At 42.3% G+C, this 19647-nt stretch overlaps 1 protein-coding gene across 6 annotated transcripts in view; it reads left to right on the forward strand.

Annotated features, from left to right (window-relative positions):
* The first annotated feature begins 2070 nt into the window (after nt 1–2070).
* CAP1 (cyclase associated actin cytoskeleton regulatory protein 1) overlaps nt 2071–19647 on the forward strand; it is a 28756-nt gene continuing 11179 nt past the window's right edge. Inside the window, exons 1-3 of one of the 6 annotated variants that reach the window (XM_070368195.1) lie at nt 2071–2253; nt 17363–17487; nt 18072–18175. In XM_070368195.1, coding sequence (XP_070224296.1) covers nt 17376–17487; nt 18072–18175 — 216 coding nt within the window. In that variant the 5' untranslated portion in view covers nt 2071–2253; nt 17363–17375. The remainder of the gene's footprint in view (nt 2254–17362; nt 17488–18071; nt 18176–19647) is intronic. The other 5 variants (XM_070368199.1, XM_005904873.3, XM_070368194.1 and 2 more) reach the window with 5 other exon arrangements.

Consider the following 19647-nt stretch of genomic DNA (forward strand, 5'->3'; position numbering starts at 1 on the left):
ATGATCTTGGCTTTCTGAATGTTGAGTTTCAAGCCAGCTTTTTCACTGTCCTCTTTCACTTTCATCAAGAGGCTCTTTAGTTCTTCTTCACTTTCTGCCATAAGGGTGGTGTCATCTGCATATCTGCGGTTATTGATATTTCTCCTAGCAATCTCGATTCCAGCTTGTGCTTATTCCAGCCCAGTATTTCTCATGATGTACTCTGCATAGAAGTTAAATAAGCAGGGTGACAATATATAGCTTTGATATATTCCTTTCCCGATTTGGAACCAGTGTGTTGTTCCATGTCCAGTTCTAACTGTTGCTTCCTGACCCGCATACAGATTTCTTAGGAGGCTGTTCATGAGTTCTGGTATTCCCATCTCTTTAAGAATTTTCCACAGTTTGTGGTGATCCATACAGTCAAAGGCCTTGGCATAGTCAGTAAAGCAGAAATAGATGTTTTTCTGGAACTCTCTTACTTTTTCGATGATCCAGCACATGTTGGCAATTTGATCTCTGGTTCCTCTACCTTTTCTAAATCTAGCTTGAACATCTGGAAGTTCACAGTTCACGGACTGTTGAAGCCTGGCTTGGAGAATTTTGAGCATTACTTTGCTAGCCTGTGAGATGCGTGCAGTTGTGTGGTAGTTCTTTGGCATTGCCTTTCTTTGGGATTGGAATGAAAACTGACCTTTTCCAGTCCTGTGGCCACTGCTGAGTTTTCCAACTTTTGATGTTATGTCTGAATAAAATTTATGTGTGAGACACTGTTCTTGTTAAATGTCATTATTTAAAATATACTCCAATTTTTGTTCCATATTTTGTCACGTGATTTTTTTCTGTTAACTATTCCGGGAGTCACAAAACTGAGAAGAGCCCCAAGTTTAGAGAACTTAGGTAACCTGACCAAATTCTGACCCCTGGCAAAGCACCTAAGCCATAGCTGGAACCCCAGATGTCTTCCCACCAGGGCTATCACTGCCTCCAAATTGCAGTAGATGATTCCAGTATGGTCTATGACAGGGGTTACGTTCTGGGGTTTAGTCACATAAATGTGTTTCCTCTAAAATTCCGATACTTTGTGAACTTGGCAAATAATTCAGCATCCGCGCTTGAAAACTGGAGGCCATAATGGTACCTACCGCGGAGAGTTCCTATTAGAGTTAAGTGAAAATGAGCTTGAAGCTTTCAGCAGAGGCCTGGCATGTACTCAGCGCGCAGTAAATGGTAGTCGTTATTAAGAATTGTATTTGTTGAATGAGTGACTCTGGCATATAACGCTTGCATTGAACTTGACACTTGGAGCCGTCAGAGGCGTTGAACTGAAGGGGTGGCATCTTGCCAATTTTTTTCTGGAAATAAAATCTTTGTGGGAGGATAATCACTGGTTGGAAAGCGTGAGCCTTGAGAGAACAAAGCTCAGATCCCCAGGCCCAAGGAGCACGGAAGCGAAGTCTTCCTTGCGCTTAGCGGCCACCTTGCTGAACCTCCCCCGGACTGAGTGGCAGCCGGCTGGAAACGCCCAGCCGGGGCAAAGATGCCTCAGAAGCCAGGTTTTAGCAGAGTGAAGCAAGATCTCTTCTAATTCTGCTCATCTTTTTTTCCCCTCTCGATTATCTTATTTTCGGGGACCACACCCTGAGTGCGGGGAAGAAGGACTCCTAAACCGCGGGGCGGAGGCTTCCGCGCGGCCCCAGACCTGACCATCTATGGTCACAGAGCGCACCGAACTAACAGGAAGTGGGTTGCGCTTCCACCTTCCCAGCCCCGGCGAGAGCTAGCAAGGCAGCGGCGGCGGGTACGCCCAGAAATCCTGGGCTATGCCTGAGCGCCCCCGCCGACCCCTCCCCACACCCAGCCTCCGCAGGTCCTCTCGAGACACTGCCCAGAGCAATGGCCTCCTAACATCACAAACGGGGAAACCGAGGTATCCACGCCCAGAGGGAGGCGGAGCTTAGCTTGGTCTACTTCTGTTGGAGGGCGTGGTCTAGCCTTCCGTCGCTCCCGCCTCGGGGGCGGGGCTCTTTTACCAAGCTAGAGGGGAATTCTTACTCCCGGGCGTGGCGGGTAAGGGGCGGAGTCACTAGCCGGGCGGCCAGACTTCCTCCCGGGTCCCTCCACTGGGCCGGCGTTTTAGCCGGCCCTTCATTTCCGGTGGGGGTGCCGCGCCCAGTGAGGGCCCGGAAGTGGGTCGCGCGAAGGTTGCTGGGCGGTTCTTGCCGGAAGTGGAGAGAGGCTGATCACAGTCCAGAGGTGAGACAGAAGTCTGAGGTGAGTGTGCGCGGTGGGGAGTGACTGGGGTCCACTCCTCGGCCCACTGGCCTTTGACGTTATTAATGGCCTTTCTGGCCTAGGTGCGTGCGGTGAGCCCTCCTGAGGGGGCCGGCGCTGTGGGGCTCTTACGCCGACCCCGGATCCTGGGCGCGGTCTCTTGAGGTGGGGCCGGGGTGACCAACTGAGCCGGGCTCTCCTGTGGAGGCCCTCCCTCCGCTGGACCTAGCGGTTCTGGAGGTCAGTCTCAACGGAGGCCTGATTCCTAAGGAGCTCTCACTGAAAGAAACCTCCGAGACCTTAGAGTCTTCACTAGTCCTGGTCTCGCCCCCATTGCTTGGATGGGTAAACTGATTCCCGAAGAGACGAGGCTTGTCTTACTGCGAAACAATCGGAAACAATCTTTAACAGGGAAACAATCGGAATCTAGACCTCAGTTCCTTAGTTTACCAGCCCCAGATCCTTCCCCCGTTCATTTCCCAGGAACCTTTCTGTACCTTGGGGTGGTCTTCCGGTAGATGTCTCTCAGGCAGTTGCAGGTTTAAAGGCTACCCGCTGCGTGGAACTTTTATTTAAAAATACAGCATGTTTGGAATGCCTGGGGAGTTGTTTTTTTTTTTTTTTAAGAGTGGAGCAGGTCTTTGTGTTTGCAATTTGAGAGCCTCCCCTTTCTCTTAGTCTGTAGTTCTTATCTTGAAAACCCAAGTTAACTTTATTGAAGGTATCTCATACTTCTGGTCATAAAATCTGTTGGCTCAGGTTTGGTCTGGCTCCACTGCAAAGCCCCGGTAGCCATAGGTGCTTTATTTACTTTGTTTGAGCCTCATTTTTTCTCATCTTTTAAGTGAAGATCTCTGCTCACCTCACAGGATTAAATTCTGTGTAACAAATTATGTTCATTCTTTGTTAGGCACTCTGCCATATCCAGGGGTTGCAGAAACAAAATAAGGTAGACCCTGCCCTTGTGGATCTGACATTGGTCACAGGGAATTTAACAAATATTATAAATGTGATGCCTGTTAGGAAAGAACAGGGTACTATGGCAGTATGTAACAAGGGGCTCAGGAAAATCGCTTCTGCAGAAGCAGGGTTTAAGATGAGTTTCAAACAACGAAGAGCTCGATGAAGACAGGATGAGAAACTTAAAGCAGAGGTTAGTATCAGAACTGTCAGTTGAAGCTCTTTATAGGGATCCCTGTTCAAGTGATAAACGGGGTGGGGAGCCCAGCACGTTAATCATTTGCTAGTCATTTATTGAATATGTGTGAGGCACGTATGAAATGAGACGCTTGGCCCTGGTGACCAAGAATACAGTAGTTCTCTTGGAATGGAGGAGGAAGCAGACAAGTAAATCGAGGGTAGCTTACAGTGTTGAGGTGCGCTGTGTGAGCACAGGACTACCTGAGCCAGGTTTCCAAGCTTTGGGGAGGAAGTGGGAGAGTTAAGTCTTGCAGGATTTATTTAGCCATATGGTGAATCTGAAAAAAGAATTTCCAGCCAAAGAGTCCAATGCAAGAAATGGAGACTGGGTGTTGAAAGACCAAGACTGGAGTTCCAGTAAAGCTCAGAGAAGTGGAGGAGGTGGGCAGTGGTGGGATCAAATATGAAGGCCCTTGTAAACCCTGCTAAGGAATTTGGAGCTTACCCTGAATGCTGTGGAGAGGCTTTGAACACTCTTAAGTAGGAAAATGATATGGTCAGATTGATGTTTTATTAATAATTTGCCTCTGGAGGGGGGAGGGGAAGGACCTTAATGGGGAAGTAGACGGGTGTTCGCAAGGTTGAACAATGGCTTGAACTAAGACAGTGAGAATGGAAAGAAGAGGAGGGATCAAATTTGAGCAATATGAAAAAGATGGAATCCATAGATTTGGAGGCTGATTACTTATGGAAATGAAAAAATAGAGCCTAGGACAATTGTCTGATTTTCTGGTTTAGGGAAGTGGTCGTACTATTTACCAAGATAGGTACTCAGTGAAGAAGGTTAACTGGAGAGGTGATATGGAAAGAAAATAAATTTTGGACGTATTTAGTTTGAGGTGTTTGCAGCACATCTAGGCAAAGGTGTCTAATAAGGTATCCCGGCTAGAAGAAACAGCACGAACAAAGATTTGGAGGCAGGAGAGGGTTTATATTGTTCAGTGAAATACTGGGGTCTTGGGTTTGTAGGGGAAGATAAAACCAGAAAGAAAAGGTAGGTGCTCCCAGGTTGTCAGGGGCTTTTGATGCCTTGTTTGAATGCATTTGGATTTATTCTGTGGTTGCCATTTTGCTTATTGTTTTGAGTTACTGCTGTTCAGTATAAAGAAATTACAGTTGAATTTTCTTCCCCCTTCCCCAGAAATACTTCGTCAGATGTTTTGGAGGAGTTTAAATAAAGTGGTAGTAGTGAAAGTACTTTGTCAAGTACAACCTGTCATACAAATCAAAAGTGGTAGTATTGCTAAGCTTCAGTGTGTGTATTTTTGATTTGCAGAGGTTAGCTGTTTAGTTTGTAAAATGTTTCCAGCCTGAAGGATTGAAGCCTTTTTTTCATCCCTTTTCTTCCTTATACATACCTTTGTTTAGTTGCAGTTATTTTTCAACTAGGAACTGAGCCTTTAAAAAGTGACTTCCTTCTTTCAGTTTTCTGTGAGGCGTGGTGAATCAAAGATGCATTTTACTTAAGCAAATGCAGTGTCATTGGAAACTGAACCTTCTGGTTTGAAATTTAATCCTGAGATTTGAAATCTGAGGATCATCAAGCCATATCTTAGGCAGTCCTACTGATTATTTCTTTGCCTTACCCTCATCAGTTTATTTTCTATTAAGCTGGCTTTCATATCGATACTTAAGCTTTTCAACCAAACCAGACTGCTTTTTTGAAAAGAACCATTTTCATCTTGTTACCCCTTCACTGGCTTCATTTTCCCCGAAAATCAAGTCTAAACTCTTTTGTCCAATTTACAGAGTTCTCCAGAGTCAGATCCTTAATTTAGTTTTCACTGGGTGGTACAGATTGACATTCTGATTTAGAGAGTTCCAAACTATTAGCATTTTATTTGGACCTTTTGCACTTACCTTTTGCTCATGATTACATTAGAACAGAGTTTCTCAACCTCAGCATAATTCACATTTTGGGCCAAATAATTCTTCATTTTGCAGGGTTGTGCTGTGCATTGTAGGATTTCAGCAGTATCCCTGGCCTCTACCTATAAGATGCTAGGGGCAGTCCTTCATCTGTGATAACCAAAAATGTCTTCAGATATTGCCAGATGTCTCCCGCATGGAGAATAGTGCATGAGAAAATATCTTAGCTCTGATTGTGTGGTGTCTTATCTTCAATTCAGTTCTCTGAGAGCAGGCTCCATTGCCGTGATTAACACAGTGTATGGCACATGATAAGTGCAGTGTACTTTGCAAGAAATGGGTCATGGGTTTCGTTGAAGCGTCAAGAATTGTTTATTCAAGGAATTTCTGGGTGGGCTTTGAAGGACTGGCTGTTTTGTGGTTTTTTTCCCCTCAGAGAATGTGATCTTAATGAAGAAAGCCATTGTTAAGGCACTCACTAGAAATGAGATTTGTATTAGTTGACAGCACAAGTCAGCCGATTTATATTTCTCCTATATTGGAGGTATATAAATTCCTCTTTTCTTTGCCTGCACTTAGGCAGCTTTCTTTAGCAAACAGGGATTCTCATTTTATTTATTTATTTTTGGTTGTGCTGGATCTTCACTGCTGCGCACAGGCTTTCTCTAGTTGCGGCGACTGGGGGTTACTCTTGGTTGCAGTGCATGGGCTTCTCGTTGAAGTGGCTTCTCGTTGCAGAGCATGGGCTCTAGGTGCATGGGCTTCAGCAGTTGTAATACTCAGACTCAGTAGTTGTGGGCTCTAGAGCTCAGACTCAGTAGTTGTGTCGAATGGGCTTAGTTGCTCTGAGGCATGTGGAATCTTCCTGGACCAAGGATGGAGCCAGTGTCCCCTGTATTGGCAGGTAGATTCTTATCCTCTGTATTATCTTCTGGATTCTTATCCACCAGGAAGGTCCCTATCATTTAGTTTAAATTGCATGCAGTTTATGGTGTTGTTATTCAACATTTATTTTGACTGATAAAATTGTTATATAGTTGACCCTCGTACAACATGGATTTTCAAGGGTTCAGTTACACAAAAGGATATGGAGGGCTGGCTGTAAAGTTATTTGTGGAGTTCCTGCTGCACTGAGGGCCTGTGCTCATACCTCCAAGTAGTTCAAGGGTCGACTGTAGTTTCATGACCGTAAAGTTAATGCAGCTCTAGCATTCACCGTGGAACTATTTGTTCTTGATATGCCATCACGTAAACATAATAAAAACTATCAAAGCTCTAAAAATACTCCTCGGCTACAATGCAGCTTTGTTTGCCTTATATTACCAGACCTGTTGTGTCACATTTTTCCATTCCACTGCAAAACATAGTTGAAATGTTTAAAGAGTGAGCTTTGTTGTTGTTGTCTTTTTCCCTCCAGGGGTCAGTAAAATTCCTGTACTTAAGTTAATTATAGAGGTACAGTCACAGATCTTTTCATATGTGTAGCTGTAGCTGAATCATGGCTAGGGACAAATGACATCCTTGAATCTATCTTTATGCATGAGAATGGGAAATGCTGTTCTGTTTAAAGCAACTACCAACTGAAATCAACCAATGTGGTTTTTCCTTATATAATGTAAAAGATGCCTACTGAGTGTTTTTATGCTGTTAGTCTTCATAATATGAATGAATGTTCATTGAATATAAGAGAGAAGGTAACCCATGACCACACAAAGTTATCTCTTTGCCCCAAAGCATTGAAACAGCTAGTTCTTAAATCTGACTTCAGCTTGTACAGTTACTAACTTTACTCACTCCTGGAGCTTTAGATAGAGGACATGTTTATTGAGGGAACAGGAGACAAGTGCTGATATTAGGCAGAATTCTTTCCCTCTCTAGAAGACAGACCTTTCTTGCTGGGGTGGCAGTGACTTGGGCACTAAATGTCATTGGTTTCATCAGAGAAACCAAATGCTTGGGGAAGAACATTGGCTCCTGATTTGGGTTAGATTTAGATAGCATCTTTACTGGGGTGAAGTGCTGTCTGTTCTTTGGTTTCTGGGTTACAAGCCAACTTGTAAGTATCCTGTTAGCATGTGTAGGTTTTGCTCTGTAACATGTTAGAGCCTAGTGATGAGAATTTCTATATTGTTAGGAGTAGAACTAAACTAATGCCTTATGGTTTAGCAGTAGCTTAGAAGAGATATCCAAGTGGAACTGTTTTGTTGTCTTTTGTTTAAAAGAAATTATATAACTATTTTTTTTTTTTTTAAAGTTTGGAAAACAGAAGGGGAAATTGTGCAAAAATCCATTGCTCTAACTTGGCAAATATTATAAATCTTGTGTTATTTTCAAGTCTTTTTCCACAGTGCATGTAGCTATTTCCCTGTAATTAGAAGTCTAAGCTAACACTGCAGTGAACATCTTCATGCCTGTCACTTTTCCCACATTAGTATTACTTCCTTAGGATAACATCCTGGGAACAGAATTCCAAAGTAAAGGCCAGCAGAAACATTTTGAAGCAGATCGGGTGAGCTACAATAATATACAGGGTGACTTGTATAGTTGCTTTATTTTCATTTCTACTTAAGGGTATGACCTACAGGAACAACTACCAGACAAAGCAGAAAACATTTGATCATAGCAGCTTTTTGTAAGTAGAAATTCATTCCACTGCCTTAATTGCCTAGTGAAAAGAGGCAAGAACTGCAGGAGTAACCTGGTTCCATTTACTTCTGAATGACAGGTAGAAGGAATTGGGTTGTTTGAATTGTTAGAATGAGGAGAATATGGAGCAGCTTTGGCAGGAGTCACTGACCATTTCTGATTTCACTTAGTTTCAAACCACAAAAGAAGTTGCTGGAGAATCAAGCTCCTCGTTTCTTTTTGTTCTGCATAATATCCCTCCAAAAGCCTATGCATTCTCATTACTTAATGATGTTTCCTTGCTGATGACTTGTAAACTTTGATCTCCAGCCTTGATCTTTCCCCAAGCTTATTTCTAACTATTTATTGGATATTCCTACCTGGAAACTTCATCTTCTGTTCAAACTGTGTATCCAAGATTGATCTCATGTTCTTGCCTTAGTTAGAACATGCCAGAAACGTGTTTTTGCCGATAGCATCATCATTCTCTTACTCCCCTGAATTTGCCACTGTGGAGTCATCTTTGACTTCCTTCTCTGAATGCTACTATATACTCAGCAGTACCAGACAGTTAATACTTGTTCTGTGTTTAATGCTCACTTGGTTTGTGTGACCTCAGAGGGCAGAACCAAGATCAGTGGGTGGAAGTTACAGGGAGACTGGTTTTGCCTCCATATAAGGAAGAACTTTTAAATACTTTGAGCTGTGCGAATGGAATAGGCTGCCTCCAGAAGTCTTGAGTTCTCCAACTGAGGGTGTTTGAACAGAGGCTACCTGACTAATTGCTGAGGATGTTGAAAGATTTGTTCTTGCATCTGATTATGCTTTCTAGACTCTTTCCCGATCCTGAGAGCCAGTGATTCGGTGAAAGACAGCTTTGTCATTCCTGCTAGACTCCCTCAGAACAGAAAAACTATTTTACTGTTAATTCAGGTGCTGGTCACTTAGTGCCCTAAAAGTGATTTTTTTTTTTCCTTTGCAATATCAAAAATGTTTTTTTGCAGTAGCACTTTTATTTTGCAGCTAGTTGAATAGCTTTCAACCTAACCTAAATCCTAATATCGTCCTTCTTTCCCCCTAAAACTGATTCTCTCAGTACTTGTAAAAATTTTGCTTTCATCATATTACTCCTTCATTCAACATCCTTGAAAGGCTTCACATTTATCACAGCACGAAATTCAAATGCTGCCTGGCCCTCAGTGCCCTCCATAACTAGCCCACCTTGCTTATCCCCGTAATACTCTGTAGACTGTCCGCTCACACTCTGTACTGAGCCTCCTTGGTCTCGATTTGCTTTTCATTGCTCTAGAATGTCTTCTCTTTTTTCTTTTAGTTTTTCTGCCCCACTTCTCTCCTGAAACCCCTGAGACTAACTCTAGTCCTCATTGATTTCTTCTGAACTCCAAGCATATAGTCATTTATACTCTGTAATTTAGGACCATACAACATCTTACAAAGAAAAAGCTCCAGTGTATTGGTTGATACTTTAACTTTTCCCAATCCAAATGAAATTAATCTCTTAACAGAACTTTAAAACACATAGTCTTCAGTATTTATTCCATTGGCATTTGTGTTGTCCTTCTCAATAAGAATGAAAGCTTCTAGATGGCAGAGACCGTGGGTCTGCCATTTCTTCAGTAGCTGTGACAGTCTGAGCACTTTCATGTTATGAGCATCTCCTATGTGCCAGGTTTTCTAGATGCTGGAAATTTGGGGGTGGGGGGGCAGTTAGGGGAGCAGAGGCAGGGAGAATGAAGAAATTTCCCATGCTTCTGGAGCCTATATTCTAGTACGTGGTAGGCAGTGATAACATTTTACCTTTGAACTGCATTTTAAGGCTCCCAAAGAGACTGTGCTTAGTCGCTCAGTTGTGTCTGACTCTTTGTGACTGTAACCTGCCTGGCTCCTCTGTCCATGGGGATTCTCCAGGCAAGAATACTGGAGTGGGTTGCCATGCCCTCCTCCCCAGGGGTCTTCCTAACTCAGGGATCAAACCCAGATCTCCTGCATTACAGGTGGATTCTTTACAGTTTGAGCCACCAGGGAATCCCATGAATACTGAAGTGGGTAGCCTATCCCTTCTCCAGGGGATCTTCCCCACCTAGGAATCAAACTGGGGTCGCCTACATAGCAGGCGGATTTTTACTACCAGCTGAGCTACTTATCTATAAAACCAACTCATTGGATCCTTACATCTCCATGTGCTAGGTGCATGCATGCTAAGTCACTTCAGTTGCATCTGACTGTGTGACCATATGGACTGAAGCCTGCCAGGTTCCTCTGTCCATGGGATTCTCCAGGCAAGGATATTGGAGTGGGTTGCCATTTCCTTCAACCCAGGGGCTGAATCCGTATCTCTTAGGTCTCCTGCATAGGCAGGGTTGCTGTTCACCACTGGCCCCATCTGAGAAGCCCCAGGTGTGCCAGGTGATGATCCATTAAATGACTGTCCTGAAGTTTCACAGCTAATACATGACAGAGTCGGGACTCAAACTTTGGTCTCCTGAATCCTAGTTTTATTAAGACTTGAGTAATTAAGACTGCCTCGCCTTCTGAGGGTTTTATGATGAACACATAAATAGTTGGGAATCTGTATATTCATTTATGGACACTTACATATAGTTGTTGGCTATTGGCAACCAAAAATGGCAGGGAACAAGATTAGATTCTGTATTGGGAAAAATCTTATTGTAAATATTTACCTTCCAAAAATGTGTCATCTCTACTGAAGGTGAAAAAAATATTGGCCTCCATGGAGGAAATTGAAGGCTGCTAATAATGTGACTCAGGATACCATAAAGAGACCTTGAAGCCACAGTGCTGTGCTCAGCAAACAGCTGGGGCTGGATGCTGTGATGAACCCGTTAGTCCCTTAAGCGCTTGAAAGCCATGTAGAGTGGTGGGAAGAGCCTGAGAATTTGTGTTCTCCCCACTCTAACTTCTGTCAGTTTCTTTCCTCTAAAGATGGGGATCAGTATCTTTGTAACATACATCATAGAATTACTAGACAAAGAAGCGGTAGTTTGATGATGTAAAGCATAACTATAACGGACTTTTGTTTTTTTTTTCTTTATAAATTTTTGTTTTGTTGGCTGCACCTTGGGGTGTGTAGGATCTTAGTTCCCCGACCGAGGATTGAACCTGTGCCCCTTGCATTGGGATTGTGGAGTCCTAACCACTGGACTGTCAGGGAAGTCGAGGAATTTTGTTTTTAATTGATAGTATATCATCTAATAAAGTTATCTTCCTTAAGGTATTTGGTTTGACAATCTCCATATCAGTGTAATTTGTGCCCAAGAAGGCTGTGTTTATTTGAAAGACAATGTTTGTTAGATCCTACAATTGGGGGGAAAAATTTTTTTTAAGAAAGGGGGAAAAACACCCCACACGTCTCCTTAGACTTGACACAGAGAGGAGACAGCCAGGCTTGTGTTGAGGGGAGAGAGGGTAAAGGCCCTTATTATTATCATTTTTTTCAAGGACCTATATTAACCTATTGTGTTTAGTGCCTACCACATTTATAATACTGGAATTACAAAGGCAAGACATGGTCTCTTCTGTAGGGTGACTAATTGCCTGTTGACTATTAAATGATTTTAAAGCTGTGTGTGAAGTGTATGGTAGAAATAAGTACACAATGAAATATTGTGGGAGACATACTGGAAATGCTTCTTGGTGAGATGATACCTTGGCTGAGATTTAATAGATGGTAGGAATTCTAGGGGCAGATTGAGAAGGGAAAGCGTACCAAACCGGAAAAAACTTGCTAGAGGAGGTGATAGCGTAGCTGAATCTGAAAAAGGTAGTAGGAGTTATGAGATAAGGAACAGGTTGGGAGGGAAAGCAACCAAGCAGAGTGGATAGCATTGAAAAGTCTTAAAAGTGAGAGAAAGCGTAACTCTTTCTGGAGATTGCCAGTAGTTTGGGTTGCTGTGGAATGTTGAGGAAAGGTGTGGCAGGAGATAAAACTGGCGGAGAGGTGGGAAATTTAAAACAGGGCCAGATTGTGGAAACCCTTGTTTGGACTTTACTATGAGTCACTGTGGTAATAAGGAGAATGGATAAGAGGGTGTGTTACTGAAATTAGAGGACTAGTGAAGAAGTTATTGCAGTAATCTAGGCAACGTCATGATGGCTGAATTTTTATAAATCAGGATGAAGACAAGGGGCATTTATTTATGATACACAAAATAGAGCCTATGGATTTTGATGACTGATGAGATTAGTAAGAAGACAATTTAGTTAATGTTTATGGAATCCTAGCCATGTTTCAGGACTGAGCCAGTCAAGCAATTGCACATGTATTTCCTCACGTATTCTTTCTACAGCCCTTTGGATTTTATGCTGTTGTTCCTGTTTTACAAATAAGGAAGCTGAGGTTCAAAAAGTTTGGTAACACTCAGACACAGAGACTCCTAATCTATCTGACTTTTCTGAAGAATAATGCTATTAACCACTATACTGTACTGCTTAACAGTTTCCAGGTTACTGTCTTTTTTTTTTTTTAATTGGAGTATGGCTACTTTACAATGTTGTATTAGTTTCTGCTGTACAGCAGAGTGAATCAGTTATATGTATACATATATCCCCTCTTTTTAGATTTCCTTCCCATTTAGGTCACCACAGAGCATTGAGTAGAGTTCCCTGTGCTATACAGTAGGTTCTCATTAGTTATCTATTTTATACATCAGTTTATACATCAGCTCAGTTGTGTCCAACTCTTTGCGACCCCATGGACTGCAGTACACAGGGCTTCCCTGTCCATCACCAACTCCCGGAGCTTGCTCAAACTCATGTCCATTGAGTCAGTGATGCCATCCAACCATCTCATCCTCTGTCGTCCCCTTCTCCTCCTGCCTTCAATCATTCCCAGCATCAGGGTCTTTTCAAATGGGTCAGCTCTTCGAATCAGGTGGCCAAAGTATTGGAGTTTCAGCTTCATTGTCAGTCCTTCCAATGAATATTTAGGACTGATCTCCTTTAGGATGGACTGGTTGGATCTCCTTGCAGTCCAAGGGACTCTCAAGAGTCTTCTCCAACACCACAGTTCAAAAGCATCAATTCTTCAGCGCTCAGCTTTCTTCACAGTCCAACTCTCACATCCATACATGATTACTGGAAAAGCCAAAGCTTTGGCTAGACGGACCTTTGTTGGCAAAGTAATATCTCTGCTTTTTAATATGCTGTCTAGGTTGGTCATAAATTTTCTTCCAAGGAGCAAGCGTCTTTTAATTTCACAGCTGCAGTCATTGTCTGCAATGATTTTGGAGCCCCCCAAAATAAAGTCTGTCACTGTTTCCATTGTTTCCCTGTCTATTTGCCATGAAGTGATGGGATCAGATTCCATAATCTTGGCTTTTTGAATGTTGAGTTTCAAGCCAGCTTTTTCACTCTCCTCTTTCACTTTCATCAAGAGGCTCTTTAGTTCTTCTTCACTTTCTGCCATAAGTGTGGTGCCATCTGCATATCTGAGGTTATTGATACTTCTTCCGGCAACCTTGATTCCAGCTTGTGCTTCATCCAGTCCAGCATTTCTCATGATGTACTTTGCATGTAAGTTAAATAAGCAGGTTAACAATATACAGCCAATGTATTTTATATATAGTAGTGTATGTATGTGAATCCCAATCTCCAAATTCATCCCATCCCCCTTCCTCCCCATCCCTGATATCCATAAGTTTATTCTCTACATCTGTATCTCTATTTCTGCTTTGCACATAAGTTCTTCTGTACAACTTTTCTAGATTCCACATATAAATGATACTGTATGATGCTTGTTTTTCTGACTTCACTCTGTATTAGAGTCTCTAGGTCTGCCCGTGCCTCTTCATATGGCACTATTTTGTTCCTTTTTATGGCTGAGTAATATTTTATCATGTGTATGTTATATTTTCTTTATCCATTCCTCTATTGATGGACATATAGGTTGCGTCCATGTCCTGGCTGTTGTAAATAGTGCTGCAATGAGTTTTGGGGTGCAGGTTACTGTCTTGATTACCTCAAGTGATTGGTGGCAGTGCTGTAAGTGCTGTATTACTGAAACAGTGAGGGTGGGGTCTGGAGGAGCAGTGTTAGGGAAAGTGATGAGTTCTGTTTTGGACATTTCCTTTGGGACATCTAGTTGATGTCTAGGTGGGAGCTTGATCTAAAATTCTGAATTCCAGAAGGATGGCCTGAGCTGGATACACTGCTCTGGGAATTGTTAGTCTGTAGGTGGTTGTGGTGGTATCACTCGGCGAGTGGACTGAATAGTAATATGATAATACTGGTTGACAGCTTTGGAGTGGACATGACCACCTAAAGATTGGTATATACGTCATAGAGCATAAGACAAGGTATGTCTTTTGGTCCCTTCAATTCTAGGCATTCTGAAAGAATGTCTAGAATACATACATCTCAAATTTCAGTCCCCCCCTACCAAAAACAAACTAGGTACTGTTTTCCTATATTTGATTAGTGGTGGAATGAGATAGCTTTAATGATAGCCGTTTTGTCCTTTCTCATTCTGCTTAAGTTAAACAGCAGAACGATAGCTTGTTTAGAATTAAAAACTTGTAAGTACAAATGAAAAATGGAAAAGAAGAAACCAAAGTCCCATGAAGCTGTATTATTAAGACTGGTAAGTGTTCATTCGGCAACCCTGGCAGCCTGTAGAGACACTTGTACTGTGTAACCATGTTAACAGTGGCCTCAACCTATAGCATCCAGTATGTATGAAGGAACATGTTTTATAACAGAATGAGTGGTATCTGTTAATGGAAGGTAACTTGGGAGTTTATTGCATTCACTGCCTTTCCCCATGGTATTTACATAGTGTGATGGATTATATATATCAGTCTGTCCCTGGATAGTACCCAGAACAAACAGGGCAGCAATTGGGATACTCAGTGATCATGCTGTGACGTAAGGGAGAGTTATGGATGCTTCTGGTCTGCTCCATAGTCTGTTCATTTTCAGTAAGAATTTGGAGGCTTCTGGTGCCTCTCCAGGCCAGGGAATGGAAAGGTTTATTTGGTTCACATTCTCATCTTTCTCTTTGATTAGCTTTTAAACAACACACTTTGGCAAATCACTAGCCTCTGAGAGATCAGAGCCTGTACACAGAAAAGAGTGGGCAGATCAGATCAGATCAGATCAGTCGCTCAGTCGTGTCCGACTCTTTGCGACCCCATGAATCGCAGCACGCCAGTCCTCCCTGTCCATCACCAACTCCCAGAGTTCACTCAGACTCACGTCCATCGAGTCAGTGATGCCATCCAGCCATCTCATCCTCTGTCGTCCCCTTCTCCTCCTGCCCCCAATCCCTCCCAGCATCAGAGTCTTTTCCAATGAGTCAACTCTTCGCATGAGGTGGCCAAAGTATTGGAGTTTCAGCTTCAGCATCATTCCTTCCAAAGAACACCCAGGGCTGATCTCCTTTAGAGTGGACTGGTTGGATCTCCTTGCAGTCCAAGGGACTCTCAAGAGTCTTCTCCAACACCACAGTTCAAAAGCATCAGTTCTTCGGCGCTCAGCCTTCTTCACAGTCCAACTCTCACATCCATACATGACCACAGAAAAACCATAGCCTTGACTAGACGAACCTTTGTTGGCAAAGTAATGTCTCTGCTTTTGAATATGCTATCTAGGTTGGTCATAACTTTCCTTCCAAGGAGTAAGTGTCTTTTAATTTCATGGCTGCAGTCACCATCTGTAGTGATTTTGGAGCCCAGAAAAATAAAGTCTGACACTGTTTCCACTGTTTCCCCATCTATTTCCCATGAAGTGGTGGGACTGGATTCCATGATCTTCGTTTTCTGAATGTTGAGCTTTAAGCCAACTTTTTCACTCTCCACTTTCACTTTCATCAAGAGGCTTTTGAGTTCCTCTTCACTTTCTGCCATAAGGGTGGTGTCATCTGCATATCTGAGGTTATTGATATTTCTCCCGGCAATCTTGATTCCAGCTTGTGTTTCTTCTAGTCCAGCGTTTCTCATGATGTACTCTGCATATAAGTTAAATAACCAGGTGACAATATACAGCCTTGATGTACTCCTTTTCCTATTTGGAACCAGTCTGTTAGGGATGATCTTAGTTTATCTCGTGAGTTGCTTCTCTCTTCCACAGGGAAGACAATGTGTTAAATCAAGGTATTCGGTCATTCGTCATCTTTGAGAGAATTGTGATTCTATCGTCATTTTAGGTGGCTTCAAGGGAGTTGAGTCTTCAGTTACCTGACCAGATTAATGCTTTGAAATGAAATCTTTTCAAGTCTTTGGCTCAAATTTCATGTGACTGATTTTTACAAGATCACTTACAGTCTCAGCCACTTTATATTGATGTATGTTGATAACGTTAACACTTATATGGGTTTGTGGGCAACTTTCAGAACCCTTGTCCCTTTGGAGTTCTGAGATTCTATGCTTCAGGTTCATTGACTTCATAAATATTTATCGAACACTTTCTACCTGGTCTAGACGATAGAGGATAAACTTGTTTAGGAAGCAAACCAGAAAAGGTCCCTTCTCTTTTGAGAAGAAAGGAGCTTCCTTTCTTTAGGATATCAGACATTGAATGAGGCTAGTTCAGTAAGTTGGTATTTGTGAAAAGATCTATAACAAGCCCTTCTGTATATGTCTTGTTTTCCTTCTCTATTGCATATCTAGATCCTGCCCATCCTCCTTGGAAGCCTGGCTCAATTGGCAGCTTCTCCCTGATGGCCTTATCTGACCCTTTCAGCTGATATAGCCTTCTCTTCTCTGAAATCCTATGTTATTTTGCCTGCAACTTACATCACCTTAAATATTTTTCTGTTTGTTTTTAATAGTTTTAGTGCACAGTGTACAGTTCTCTGTTAGACTATAAGTTATTGTGGGTAGAATAAATATCCTGTTCATCTTGGCCTTGGGCATTCCGCATGCAGGCAGCAGGATGTTGTAGGAAAAAACACTGAACTTAGAGCCAGAAGACTTGATTTGAGTACTGGCTTCCCAACTAACTAACTTTGTGACTATAGGCAAGTCATTTAACTTCATTGAATTTGTTTCCTATCTTTAAGAATATATTAATTATCTTTCCATTCATAAGTAGTTGTTGAGAGGCTTATTAAACTGAGAGAACATATGTGACTGTTCCTTGTAAATTCTAAATTCTTACACAAATACTTAGTTGATGATATCATAGTAAATATTCAGTAAGTATTTGGATGAGTAAGTATTTGCTTTCAGTTAACACTGTTTCCTGGGTAGTTCTTTTGCTTAATGAGGTCTCTAGGCTTCTGCAAATATGCTAAACTATCTTCCGTCTTACTTTACTGTAAAATGATTCTGTTCCTCAGAATTGGCATCTTCTTTATCTCCAGGGCATTCTCCCCCCACCCCCCCACCCCAGGTTCTGTGTCATATTAAAACAACAAATAACATTTGGTCTGTTTCAGCAGGTGGTACATTATGGCTGACATGCGAAATCTGGTAGAAAGATTGGAGAGAGTGGTGGGCCGCCTGGAGGCAGTCTCCCATGCCTCTGACACACACTGTGGGTATGGAGACAGTGCTGCAAAAGGTAAGCAGTATACATGCCAGTAGAATGCTTTGAGTGAAACTTGGTGTCCTGGCCTGAAATTTTTCTATCTTGGTATGATCTCTTCTTTGGAGCTAACTTGCTGAAACATTAAATTTAGAAAGTTCATCACCTGTAAGATAAGGGAGGAAGTGACTTCTTTGCAGGGAGGCCTGTGGTTAAGTTATTTTAACACAAGAACTTCCTGCTTCCTGTTCTTTCTTTAGCAAAATGACTCTAGTATAAGTCAAATGACAAGTGATATTAAAATTTCCTCTCTCCAAATTATTGGCAGATTGACCACATGTACCAGTTGAATTATAGAATGTTAGGCTAAAAGGAACTTTGGTGGGGGGTAATTTTGTTTATTTTCATTCTGTTGATCAAGAAAATCAAGCTCAGTTAGGAATGGGGACTTAGCTAGGATCACATAAGAAGTTAATGGTGATTCTGGAGCTAGAATGCAAACTCCTGACTTACACTCCAGCCTTCTGTTTACTGTTACCTTGCCTCTCCGCTTTCATATGGAAGTGCCTTTAACAAACTCTCTCATGTGTGACCATTCTTGGTGGTGTGACTGTCTTCAGCAGGAACGACTCCATATGTGCAAGCATTTGACTCACTGCTGGCCGGTCCTGTGGCAGAGTACCTCAAGATCAGTAAAGAGATTGGGGGAGATGTGCAGAAACATGTAAGGAGGTTTGGCCCTTTTTCCCATCTTTTACGGACTGGTGGCTTTCTTCAAATCATAGTCATGCTTGGTTTAAGAGCCCCTTGAGAGGCTCCTGGCTTCTTCTACCTGCATTGAGGAACTCAGTCTATGCACTGAAACAGTTTTTCACATTTTTTCCCAGGCCCTCTGCTTTTATCACATGCTCTGATGGGCTTCTTTTATATAGATAGCGTGCTCTGCTCATCTTGGTAGTGAGAATATGCTACCCCACCATGTTATATAACCAAGCCTGGGGTGGCTTATTCAAAGGACTCATCATCATGACTTAGCATTTATGAAACTGTGCTTGGTAGTTATGCTAAAACTATGCTAATGTGAGTTATTTTCACACTTAGCCCACAGTAAGAATACGAAGTAGGCACTGACAGGTGCTCTCCACCCACCTCCCTTCATGTGCTGCTACCCACGTTGTCACCACCGCTCCCCCCACCACCACTCTTTCTCTTCGGGACCCAGAACCTTACTGCTAGTCTTTGAGTGATCCTTTGTAAGCAGTAACCATGTTTAGGATCAGCCTGACCCTTCAGTAAAACTGTTTGCCTGATCTTTGAAAGATCTATTTGAAGCCTCTTAGATACCATCTGTTGGCAGTGGTGTTAACTCTAGAGAGTGGGACTGGGACTTAGGAGTATGGGGCTTGCATTTTTACTTCATACAGTAGATAACATTTGAAAAAGTTTAAAACATATCAGTTCTACATTTAAAAAATACAAACCCAGAAAAATGACTTGACTTTGAATTTTTATATGTGGTAGTGCTTATAGCTTCATGCTTCTTAATATTCATTTGTCCATGGCCCTCAGTAAGAAATACATATTTGTAACCAAGATATGCATGTGTGCTAAGTCTCTTTAGTCGTGTCCGACTCTTTGCCACCCTAGGGACTGTAGCCTGCCAGGCTTCTCTGTCCATGGAATTCTCCAGGCAAGGATACTGCAGTGGGTCACCCATGCCCTCCTCTAGGGATCTTTCCGACCCAGGGATCAAAACCGTGCCTCTTACATCTCCTTCGTTGGCAGGCAGGTTCTTTACCACTAGCACCACCTGGGAAGACCAGTTGAGATAGATGTTTCACAAAATAGTGTTTATGCTACTTGTATTGAACCTTAAAAAAAAATTTCTAATTGCTGTATTGCACTCATTGTTCTACTATACTTCACTGAATGAAGTGCTCATTATGTGTCACAAAGTTGATTTAATTACCTGTGATAGGTCATGGTCCAACACCTGAAAACAGCTTTAACCTTATGGAGTAAATACCTTAAGAATTTGAGGCATAAGCTTAGGCTTTTGCTTTTACTCCTACCTCTGGTTTTTGAAAATAATTTTTTTTTGGTGATGAGAGGTAGGAGAGATTTTTCAGTGCACTTCATACCACACATGTGCAGTTGCAAACTTGACTTCTTTGAAAGCCCTAAGTATCTTCATTT

The sequence above is a fragment of the Bos mutus genome, chromosome 3 (genome assembly GCF_027580195.1).
Source record: "Bos mutus isolate GX-2022 chromosome 3, NWIPB_WYAK_1.1, whole genome shotgun sequence".
NCBI lineage: Eukaryota > Metazoa > Chordata > Mammalia > Artiodactyla > Bovidae > Bos > Bos mutus.